General features: G+C 33.7%; 1 protein-coding gene across 1 annotated transcript in view; it reads left to right on the top strand.

The window, feature by feature from the left end:
• Positions 1-12,849, top strand: part of LOC130048046 (histone deacetylase 6-like) — a 72,874-nt gene that overhangs the window by 943 nt on the left and 59,082 nt on the right. The window contains exons 2-3 of the mRNA XM_056144058.1: positions 10,450-10,749; positions 11,117-11,258. Of these exons, the coding sequence (XP_056000033.1) occupies positions 10,712-10,749; positions 11,117-11,258 (180 nt within the window). The 5' untranslated portion in view covers positions 10,450-10,711. The remainder of the gene's footprint in view (positions 1-10,449; positions 10,750-11,116; positions 11,259-12,849) is intronic.

Here is a 12,849-nt window from a genome sequence, read left to right as displayed (position 1 = left end):
TGAAATTAAGTCTGATCGTGCGAGAAAAATTTTAACTACGGTAATTTAAATTCGAATCAGTTGACTTCCGCTAGTTTTTTCCAGTTCAAATCGTGATAAAGAATATATATTTGCAGAATTTTATTGCTCATTAATGGAATTTTGTTGAATAAAACGATAATTTTTTCATGGTTATAGAGGATACGTAGATTCTTTTGGTATTTTTTTTGTGGGGGTACATGTTCGTATTACAGGTTACACTTTGACTGAAAATCATAAGTCTGGCACAGAAAAATGACATAATGAAGTAATGTGCTGAATATTTTAACAACATTGGGAACAATACAAATTAATCTCATAAACACATTGCCCCCAGCCGCGCAGACGACACTGCAAAATTGTTAATACATGAAATATCACATATATGAACAAGATCCTTTATTGCTCAGAACTGCACTGCCAGCATTCACTGAGGAAGTAGGAGGGGGGGGGGGGGTATATATATATATATATTGTATAGTGTAATAGATTTTCTCTCCCTCTCTTGTATCATTAGCTCACACATGTACATGTACACACTCAAATATATATATATATATATATATATAGATCTATATAATATATAAAACAGAAATAGTACACATAAATTATTATATATAGACTATATGATATATATGTATAGAAAATACTGCACTAAAACCAACATGCAACACTCAGAGATCAGTATATTAAATATGATATATGGTATAAAAAGTCAAATTAGTATATATACTCAATTGACTTTGATATTTCTAATATATCTCTCTCTGTGTGTGTGTGTATAACATCAAAAGTTGATATAGTATACTCGTTTGACTTTGATGTTCCCATTATTTTAAAGATATATATATATATCAAAAGTCAATTTAGTATACTCGATTGACTTTGATATATCTATTGTTATTATTATTGTGTGTGTATATATACAATATACATATATATATACAAATATATATAATACACATATATATCTGTATATATATATATGATATCAAATTTAAAGTCGATTTAGTGTACTCAATTGACTTCAATATTCCCATTATTTTAACAGTTATTACCTTGAAAATATGTTTTAAAGGGATACCTGTTTTTTCTTCCCCCTTTTATCTTCAAATTTTGTTTTTTACCTAGTGTATTTTCATTATGCTATACATGACCAGACCTGGGGTCAATTACTTTAAAATGTAACGCATTAAATTACAATTACATTGGAATTTTCACCTTTACAATTACTGTTACTTTCATTCATATAAGTAATTAATTAAATTACAATTACTTTGGTAAAGTAATGAATTACATTACACATTACAATGCAAAAAAAAAAAAAAAAAAAAAAAAATACAAAGAAAATTCATGAACACAAATTATTTGAAATTAACTTTTAAATCAGATTGTGATCAAGTATAAATGACCATTGACTGAACACATTAAAAGAATGTTTTTATTTGAAAGAATGTATTTTTTTTTTTAAATAAATGGGGGGTATCCACACTTCAGATGCCTGTGGTAGCTGCTGCATGCAGTATAACATTCTGCATGTATACCCTCTAAATATTGGAGAAAAGTTGCATATACATCTAATTTGAAAAGTATGTGAATACTACTTATCTTTCACCATACATCTTGATGACTGAATTTCAAGTTCATATAAATTTTCTAAAGAATCTTATATTTATAATTTTAAAAGTTGTGTCCGGAGGAAAAAGTTTTCATCAAGATATTTGGTAAAAGATGAGAGTTGTCTGTACTTCTCATTTGAGTCAGAGCACACATATATAAATAATATATAGGTGGTTTGAGACCAAGATGGACATTTAAATGTTGTAAATCAGTGTGTTCATATGCATACATTTAAAATAATCCTTGTTTATAATGGAAAGTATTGTTGCATATATACATACTAATTTGCTACATTGTGTAAAAACAAATAATGAAAAGAACAAAATCTATTCAAAACTTTATTTTTTCTACAGAAATGGAGCATGAATTAAAGTTAAAGTGCATGTGTAGGCTCTGTGGAGTGAAAATTCCCATTAATTCCAAGTCTCATCCCAAAGAAAACTTCAAAGCTGCAATCACCTCCCTTTATAATATTGACATTGACAGTGACTCTGAGAACATTCATCCTCCTAAAATTTGTACAGCATGTAGACTACGACTCACACGACACAGCCAAGCCGAAGATGACATTGAAATTAATTTACCAGTTTTGTTTGAATTTGTACCGCATTCTATTAACTGTAACATTTGTTTTGTGAAACCTGGCAGACCAAAGAAAATATTAAAGAGGAAATTAAGCATCCCATCTCAGTCTAAAAGAAACAGTTTCATCCAGCAAGAACATTCTTATCACAGCGCGAACAAAGACAGTCAAGACAGATCAAGACCTTCGACAGAGACAAGAGACTATCCTTCATCTTCTTTGTCCTTTTGTCCCCCTGTAGATAGTTCCCCTGTAGATCATCCATCGGGTTCGACATCATGCCGGAAATACGGTAAAGGTTATTGCCCCTACGCACGAGTTATCGTTCTTTGCAGGAGACGGCTTATATAACGGAAGTTTGATAGTGTCTCCCTAACTAAATAGTAACATTACCTTCTGCAAGATGAGAGGGAAACACAGTGGTGATGTTTACTTAATTGTACAAGGAACTGAAGATTCTGATAAATATAATGTATTCTCTTCTCACATTTCACATATTAAGAGTGTTAAAGTTAGCTTCAATTTCTACAATGTTGTTATTGCAGTCCTGACAGAAATTGAAATTTCTTTACTCCACAAAACTGTTTTTAGTTTGATACAGGGTGTTTTAAAAATTTAGTCTGAAACCAAATATTCTAGAAAGTGAAGGAACTAAATGCTTCAAGTATTATTGTAATTAGTAAGGGAATCTTAAGAAATTTGTGTGTTTGTGGTCAATGATTTGAAGTTGAACTCTTTTTATAAACAACACATTTTTTATGTATATAGATATCATGTTGACTGTATATCAGAATGGCTGAGAATGTCAATGCCATTTGTCAAAAAATATGAATATATTCAATTTTAGATTTAATAGATACATCAAGATTAATTAATTAGATAAATTACATGTAAATAAGTAAGTGTATTGTGAATAATATAGATAGATTTATGAATAGATATGAAACACACACACATACATGTATGAAACATGATGAAATAATATTGCATAATAATAATGCACATTTTTATGGAAATAATTTATCAATCAATCCACTTTTTTCCCCCTAAATGTTTAATCAAAGAATAATGTAAAGTTTAAGAGACACAAAATCCTCAATTTCATGAAACTGACAATTTTAAAACTTCCAAGTGTGGATTAGTTGGTATTCTGGGGATAAACAATGAAGTGTGTTTTTGTTGTCATTTTAGAGACAAACAATCAAACAATGGAGTGTGTTTTTGTTGTCATTATAGAGACAAACAATGAAGTGTGTTTTTGTTGTCATTATAGAGACAAGCAATGAAGTGTGTTTTTGTTGTCATTATAGAGACAAACAATGAAGTGTGTTTTTTGTTGTCATTATAGAGACAAACAATGAAGTGTGTTTTTGTTGTCATTATAGAGACAAACAATGAAGTGTGTTTTTGTTGTCATTATAGAGACAAACAATGAAGTGTGTTTTTTGTTGTCATTATAGAGACAAACAATGAAGTGTGTTTTTGTTGTCATTATAGAGACAAGCAATGAAGTGTGTTTTTGTTGTCATTATAGAGACAAACAATGAAGTGTGTTTTTGTTGTCATTATAGAGACAAGCAATGAAGTGTGTTTTTGTTGTCATTATAAAGACAAACAATGAGGTGTGTTTTTGTTGTCATTATAGAGACAAACAATGAAGTGTGTTTTTGTTGTCATTATCAGAGTTTGAAATTAACTTTTACAAGCACTAGTCCGTACGGACTAGTCACTATTGATGTTCACTAGTCCGCAAAGCATTTCACTAGTCCGTCCAGTATGAAAGGTGAAGATAACGAACAGTGATCAATCTCATAACTCCTATAAGCAATACAAAATAGATAGTTGGGCAAACAAGTATATCATATTTAATGATCTTCATTTTATTCAATAGTAATTAATGAAATCAAACACATCACAGTTGCAAGCAATTCAGTTTCTGACACATACAGAAGAAAAAGACCACCATACTTTATTTTGCATTCAAGGTCTTCAGAAGCATACAGTAACCTCCGAGTTAATCCTTTTATAAACGTCCATAAGTACGTTCAAGATCGACGTTCCCGTTGTTTTCGTGCTCAATTCTTAAGAGTCACAGGAGTTCGAAATTTTATCAATAAAGTCAATAAAATTCACTCGATTGACCAAGCCATGAGCCATAGTGTTACGAACTGCTGTCTTAGAGTCATGAATGACGAAAACATGTGCGCACAAAGTTTAACGTGCTTGTTCTTAGATCGCACTACTTGCAGTTCTTGCACCTCAAACCCGTTTTTGTGATGCGGAGTTTGGAATCGGTAGGAATTTGTGCTTGTTCGAAGAACAGCAGTCTTGAATGCACTCCATGTGTTTGGAAGATCAGGATGTCATAGTCACGCAAAGACTTACCATGCAGGTAATCTAAGAGACTCGGACAAATCTTGCTAAAATCTTAACCAATTCAAGATTGATTTCTGGATTTTCACTAGTCCGTACAGACTAGTGCTATAGAGAGTTTACTAGTCCGACATGTTTTTTACTAGTCTCGGACTTACGGACATGAGGTAATTTCGAACCCTGCATTATAGAGACAAGCAATGAAGTGTGTTTTTGTTGTCATTATAGAGACAAGCAATGAAGTGTGTTTTTGTTGTCATTATAGACAAACAAAGAAGTGTGTTTTTGTTGTCATTATAGAGACAAACAATGAAGTGTGTTTTTGTTGTCATTATAGAGACAAACAATGAAGTGTGTTTTTGTTGTCATTATAGAGACAAGCAATGAAGTGTGTTTTTGTTGTCATCATAGACAAACAATGAAGTGTGTTTTTGTTGTCATTATAGAGACAAACAATGAAGTGTGTTTTTGTTGTCATTATAGAGACAAACAATGAAGTGTGTTTTTGTTGTCATTATAGAGACAAGCAATGAAGTGTGTTTTTGTTGTCATCATAGACAAACAATGAAGTGTGTTTTTGTTGTCATTATAGACAAACAATGAGGTGTGTTTTTGTTGTTATTATAGAGACAAGCAATGAAGTGTGTTTTTGTTGTCATTATAGAGACAAACAATGAAGTGTGTTTTTTGTTGTCATTATAGAGACAAACAATGAAGTGTGTTTTTGTTGTCATTATAGAGACAAACAATGAAGTGTGTTTTTGTTGTCATCATAAACAAACAATGAAGTGTGTTTTTGTTGTCATTATAAAGACAAACAATGAGGTGTGTTTTTGTTGTCATTATAGAGACAAACAATGAAGTGTGTTTTTGTTGTCATCATAGACAAACAATGAAGTGTGTTTTTGTTGTCATTATAAAGACAAACAATGAGGTGTGTTTTTGTTGTCATTATAGAGACAAGCAATGAAGTGTGTTTTTGTTGTCATTATAAAGACAAACAATGAGGTGTGTTTTTGTTGTCATTATAGAGACAAGCAATGAAGTGTGTTTTTGTTGTCATTATAGAGACAAGCAATGAAGTGTGTTTTTTGTTGTCATTATAGAGACAAACAATGAAGTGTGTTTTTGTCATCATTATAGAGACAAACAATGAAGTGTGTTTTTGTTGTCATCATAAACAAACAATGAAGTGTGTTTTTGTTGTCATTATAAAGACAAACAATGAGGTGTGTTTTTGTTGTCATTATAGAGACAAACAATGAAGTGTGTTTTTGTTGTCATCATAGACAAACAATGAAGTGTGTTTTTGTTGTCATTATAAAGACAAACAATGAGGTGTGTTTTTGTTGTCATTATAGAGACAAGCAATGAAGTGTGTTTTTGTTGTCATTATAGAGACAAGCAATGAAGTGTGTTTTTGTTGTCATTATAGAGACAAGCAATGAAGGGTGTTTTTGTTGTCATTATAGAGACAAACAATGAAGTGTGTTTTTGTTGTCATTATAGACAAACAATGAAGTGTGTTTTTGTTGTCGTCGCGGAGATATGACAGTGGACAGCATTGTAGGACAGACAAGCCAAGATTGACAACAAAGACATTTATTTATAGATATGTATACAGCTACTGAACTGACTGAAGTACTTGATTTTAGGTCTGTGATGTATATAATAAACATTTATAACCACGTTACAGAAAGGGACAGCACTTTAGCAATAAACCAAATATTTTTCACGTTATGTAACACAATCTGGAATAGAAATGTACAGTTGGTGTATTTTTATTCCATGTTGCATAATGTCATAAAACTGCCATATGTTGAATAAAATAGGTGTTCACACAAGCTGTGTTTTACATGAGAGGAGACTGCGGAATGTTGGGGGGGATTTGTTTTCCTCAGAAGCTAAATACATATATGATCATGATAACTTACTACTCTTTTCTTTCTTTCTTTTTTTTTTTAAAGTTTTAAATCATGGAGTTCTCACCATTTAATCACAAGATGCATGAGCTTGTGGGTGAATGGCTTGGTCTTTGAAGATGAGAGATGTGTATCATTCAGTTCATCTGAAATTATCCCAATTTGTCTTTGAAGATAGAAATTGTGTCATTCAATTCTGATTGGCTAAAATTGAAATTGAACCATTTACTACAAACACAAGGTGTTCCGGGGGGTGGAGTGTTTTAACACAGATCACCATTTGTCACATTTAAAATTTGTTTTATTCAATTAGATTTGTATCTGGGTCAGGACAATTAACTGTGAAATCTGTCACTATAAACACAGGTCGCCCTATGTGTAAGGTTGTATTGCTCAAAGCACTGTTAACTTCCTCTAACGAGCAGATTTGTACAGGTAAATTCTTTTCTTAATTAATCTGCTAACTTTCTGTAATTTGTAGTTTCTTCTTGGCATGTTTATTACATTATATCTCGCTGAAAACAGTTCTAATGACATTGCATGTACATATATTTTGTGTAAATAGTCTGAGACTATGAAAATAGATTTTGTAATCTACAAATTCTCCTCTTGTAGTGGGAAACATTGGCTGCAATGACTGTTTTTGGTATGCGCATATTGACGTGATGAAATCTTGATTAATGAAATATCAACAATTATAGCTTAAATTAATGAAGATTTATAATTAATGAAGATCTCTAGATCAGCAGCTGTTTATCCCACTGTGAGTAGAATGCTGATAATTGGACAGTTCTTTCATTGAAGAAAGTGTAGAACATCCATTTGATTAGTTGTACATGATGATGGAGTTTTAAAAAAAAAGATAATGGATCTTGACTTGAAAATGTCAAAAGAAAAATCCAGTCCTGACCGAACACATAAATATGTATGCGTGACTCACAATCTGTGGTTTGAATTAGGTCAAATAGTCGAAGCTTGTACATTGTTTGTTCTCTTTAGAATCGTTCACTCTGACATATCTGTTCAAGACTTCAACAGCTTAGAGTGAAGTGCCACAAATTTTGATGTATATGTATAGTGCTGAGGTCCATAGATTAGGTCTTGATTTTCAAAGTCTTGACCACAAGACCTACGATTCTCACTTCTAGATGCAGGTCATTAAGGAATAAGCAGTCGCTACCTTTTTTTGCGGGGGGGGGGGGGGGGGGGGGGAGTCATCAGACCTGGGTTTGACAAGATCTCAAACACACAACCTCCTTGTAACAAAGCAGGCACTCTTACCACTAAGCCACTGTGATCAGTCATGTTGTCCATTGTCTGTCTGTAAGATTGTTTTCTAAGGTACATACATACTATTAATTCAGTTTTTGTTTTGTTTCCAAACTAACCCATGGTTAATGTATCTGTAATGGCAATATATAATAATGTTGGAAAATCAAATTTAAAAAAAAATTAAAAAATTGTGTTTTGTAAACTATTTGATTTTATCCCCTGTGAAAGGAATAGGTTAAAATTTTTAGTTCGTTTTTGACTGGTGTAACTCTCAGACATCTTTCGTTGTCCTTATTTGTCTATATTCATTGTGCGACCTTCTTCTCACATGGTCTGAAAGAAAACACTGGCATTGGAAAGTTTAGACAATGAGTTTATTGATTGTATCATTGTGTATATATATAAGAAAGAGGACCTATCACTGAATTCGTTATGCTAGATCACGTGTAAAACATTAAAGGGTAGTTGGAGATGCACAAAGAATTGCTGAGAAAATAACACTCGGTATACTAATACATGTATAACTAATAAGACAGTCACGTGGTCAATACTCGTTTCACAAAGGAAGTTTGTAAAAAGACAGGCTGTCTTTTGAAACTTAAATCTCATTTATCATGTTTATATTTCTACAACCATGGATTTGTGTGTGTGTGTGTGTGTATAAAAATTTTTGTTATTTTTTTTTTTTTTTAGAATAGTTATACCATAGTATTGGTATTTTAACAAAATATAAATGAGTATTGGAGCACATGTACCTTGGAAATGCATCCTCCTCTAACAGGTTTCATTTTATGAATTGAAATGTGACACATTTAAAAAAAACCCACAATATGTGGATATGCAGGTGTGTTCACGGATGTTAGATTGTTTACTTGGATAGTTTGTCAATAACAGGTGGCAGGTTTAGGTCATATGAGTTTGTCAGGTGAACTTTTACAATCTGTTTTGGTCAGTCATTCAGGGCTTGAAGCTAACTTTTTATGTCACCAGTCCAGCCGGACTGATGGGGTATAATTTCAACCAGTCCGCAGAAAAATTTACCAGTCTAACAGTTTTCCAGAAATAATTAAACATATTTTGTTAATGTTATTAAAATGAAATTTAACTCAATATGCCTCAGACAATATTGTAACATTTAAATGTGGGATTTATATTTATGAACCAGATTCGTCTAACATTTACAGATCGAAGAATGCCAAATGTGTGTATAAAATTTCATAAGTATATTTTCCAAAATGATGCTTTAGAAAATTAACCAGTCCCATCGGACTGACTAAAACAAATGTATGTCAGTCCGCCAAACTTTTAACCAGTCACAGACTGACGGGCATATGTTAATTTCGAGCCCTGTCATTATGCAATAAGCTTTATGCTTATCAATTAACATTTAAACATCACCATTTCCTCAAGATACTGCAAGGCCATTTTTGACTAAATTTAAGATTTAGGAATTTATAGGGCAAGGACAACAACTTTCTTCTTGATCCTTCAGCTGGGGTTTTTGTTGCCAGGATGAGGCTTTATGGATCATACAACTAAAATGGCATTATTTTATGAAGAAGATGCTTTTGACTACCCGGGGCTCTTCCTACCGTTTTCACATTAGATCCAGGGTCCTGAGAATATTGGGAAAATTTATGCATAAAATGTTCAAATTGGGAAAATTTGAGAAGTGTTAATTCATTTTGTGTTTTAAGTCAGTAAAGGGAAGAAGAAAAGATGCTTTGATACATCTATAGTTAAATGCATTTCATTCAAACTCTACACATGTTGAACACAGGACATATTATGGTATGGCGATCGTGTCCCTCTGTCCGTCTGTCCCAATTTGTGTCTGGCTCGTAACTTAAATACTATGAGACCTAAAATCATCAAACTTTTTCAGCTGATGCATCTTGGGTAGAGGGTGTTTGCACTTTAAAGCTAGGTCACTGTGACGTTTAATTGAGATGATGGGGCAAAATCATGTCTGACTCATAACTGGACAATTATTTGGTCTAGAATCATCAAATTTGGCCAGTTAATGCATCATAATATTAAGGTGTGTCGTCCCCTAAAGGTCATTGTGACCTATGATTAAGATGATATGGCTTAACCCATTTTTGGGCTCATGTAAATATAAGTCCTAGAATCAACAAACTTTGTCAATTTGTGTATCTGTATAGAAATGTAAATTGTAGCTTAAAATTGGGTCATTAAAAGTTTTAAAATGGTAAGCATTTAAAAAGAACAATGTTTTAAGGGAGGTAATCCCTTCATATGTTAAGAGAGTAATGCAATAAAATCTGCAAAGACCTAACAAGCACATGACAGAAAAGATAGATTATAATAATTGTACAACCCAAAATAAATAATTCATACTTTAATTGTGAAAGAAATTATCTAAATATATATATAATAAAATGAAAATATGTTTTGGAATATTTCTATAGTTATTTGAACAATTCGAGAGATATGTTCACAAGTCATTTGCAATATAATTGCATTAGACACATTACAAGGAATAATCTTAATTTTTCCTCAGATCGAAAAGCAAAGATATATTGGTGCAATCTTTAAGGTTGATATGATTTTGTGTAGTGCACTTTCATCTGTTTATAATGAAGAAACATCTGACGGGCCGGGCAGATTATTTTATTGACCAGGTCTTACTATTTACAGGTGGTACTTTCTGAGATTTGGTGTATTGTGGTCTTAATAGTCAAATCAAGTGGTACTGCCTTAAGATCAGATCAATGGTGAACAAAAGCAATCAAGTGTCCAGAGTAGGGAACCAGTAAAGAGGTGGAGGCAGGGAACCAGTAAAGCGGGGGAGGCAGGGAACCAGTAAAGAGGTGGGGATCGGGAACCAGTAAAGAGGCGGAGGCAGAGAACCAGTAAAGCGGCGGAGGCAGGGAACCAGTAAAGAGGTGGAGGCAGGGAGATGGCCTCGGCATCGGAGGAAACCACCACCTGCAACAGGTGAGCTGTTCATTTCTGGAGAGAAATGGATCAATGTTATTGAGCACTTATTTCTCAATTATAGTTTCTTTCAGTTCTTCTGTTAATTCATGTGAAAAACAGATTTTTGACCTGAAGAATAAACTTTATTTCAGTTTAATGATGTTGTTCCTATCTATACATGCATGTCATAACTGAAGCTGGATTCATGATGAGCACTATTCACTTACAGGTTTTGAAAACAGTTGTGTTATTGATTGTTGTTTAGGATTTGGCTAGCAGAAAAGTTAAACTTTGAAAGATGAAATTACAAAATCTTTCTAATCTGATATGGGTCCATTATTTCATAAATTTGAGTGTTTTGTTCAGTAAAAAATGATGTTTGCAGGACAGGAGTGGTGTACGATGAATTGATGTCCAGTCATTTCCACATGTGGAATACAGCCTTCACTGAAAAACCAGAGAGATACACCGGGATAATTGACCGCTGTAAACACTACGGACTGCTGGACAGGTGTAACAGAATACAGGTAAATCGTCAGAATTATTGACTGGTCTGCTGGACAGGTGTAATAGAATACAGGTAAGTCATCAGAATTATTGACTGGACAGGTGTAATAGAATACAGGTAAGCAGAGTTCTTGAAATTTCTTTGGAAGTGTCAGACATTTGGTCCGATACTGTTAGAAATAGTGTCAGCCCGAACAAAATTTTGTCAGTCCAGAAAAAAATGCATTGCTTTTGAGGTTTTTATAAATTTTATTTATAATCAACTACATGTGTTATTGTATTCAATCTCCATCTCAGCTATTCGTTCATAAATTCTCCTTTCATACCCTTTCGCATCTTCCTCACACTCTGAATCTTCTTCAATTCACCGGGTCACTTTTTTGCTCCATTTCTCTCTCATCCTTCACTTCTGTCCCATCCTCCACTTCTCTGTCACCCTCCACTTTTCTCTCTATCCTGTCTATTCCTCTCAACTTCTTTCTTATCTTCCTCTGCAATCGTTTAAATAACTCTCTCTCACTATGGCCCGGGTGTAGTTGATATCGCGACTTTGAGCAGATGGTGTCACCTAGTAATAGGTAAAACCGCATCAAACAAAAGTCATTGTCTCCCAGATTCCCGGTTTCTTTTCTCCTCGTAGTTCTCACAATAGATTCTTCACGTTTACGTTTCAATGTCTTGCCGGATTTAGCATCGGTTTGAAAATTTATGGGCCACATGGCCGCCATTTTCCCCGGTAAAAAACGGACTTCGATCCCGATCTTTTATCGGCCATCAGGACCGACAATTAAGTAATTTGTGTCGGACATTTACTACTTTTATCGGATAATCCGACATTACCGACACTTTTCAAGAACTCTGGGTAAGTTATCAGAATTATTGACCGATCTGCTGGACAGGTGTAATAGAATACAGGTAAGTCATCAGAATTATTGACTGGACAGGTGTAATAGAATACAGGTAAGTCATCAGAATTATTGACCGATCTGCTGGACAGGTGTAATAGAATACAGGTAAGTCATCAGAATTATTGACCGGTCTGCTGGACAAGTATAATAGAATATAGGTAAATCATCAGAATTATTGACTGGACAGGTGTAATAGAATACAGGTAAGTCATCAGAGTGATTGACTTATCTGCTGGACAGGTGTAATAGAATACAGGCATCAGAATAATTTATTACTGTAAACACTACAGCTTTCTAAATTATGTGTGTGTGATGGTGGTGGGCATGCTGTATGTGTGTGTGTGGGAGGGGTTATCTTGTATATTATGTTTGTGGGGAGGGGTTATCTTGTATATTATGTTTGTGGGGAGGGGTTATCCTGTATAGATTATGTGTTTGTGGGGACACATAATCCTGTATAGATTATGTGTTTGTGGGGACACATAATCCTGTATAGATTATGTGTTTGTGGGCATGGGTTATGGGGTTATCCGGTATAGATTGTGTTTGTGGGAAGGGGTTTATCCTGTATAGAGTATGGCTTGTGGAGAGGGGTTTCTTCTGTATAGAGTATGTGTGTGTGTGGTGGGGGGGGGGGGGTGTTATCCTGTATAGATTATGGGTGTGTGTGTGTGGTGGGGGGGGGGGGGGTTATCCTGTATAG

Source organism: Ostrea edulis, chromosome 7 (assembly GCF_947568905.1).
Source record: "Ostrea edulis chromosome 7, xbOstEdul1.1, whole genome shotgun sequence".
NCBI lineage: Eukaryota > Metazoa > Mollusca > Bivalvia > Ostreida > Ostreidae > Ostrea > Ostrea edulis.
Note: the sequence above shows the minus strand (reverse complement) of the source record. Positions and strands in the feature narration are given on the sequence as shown.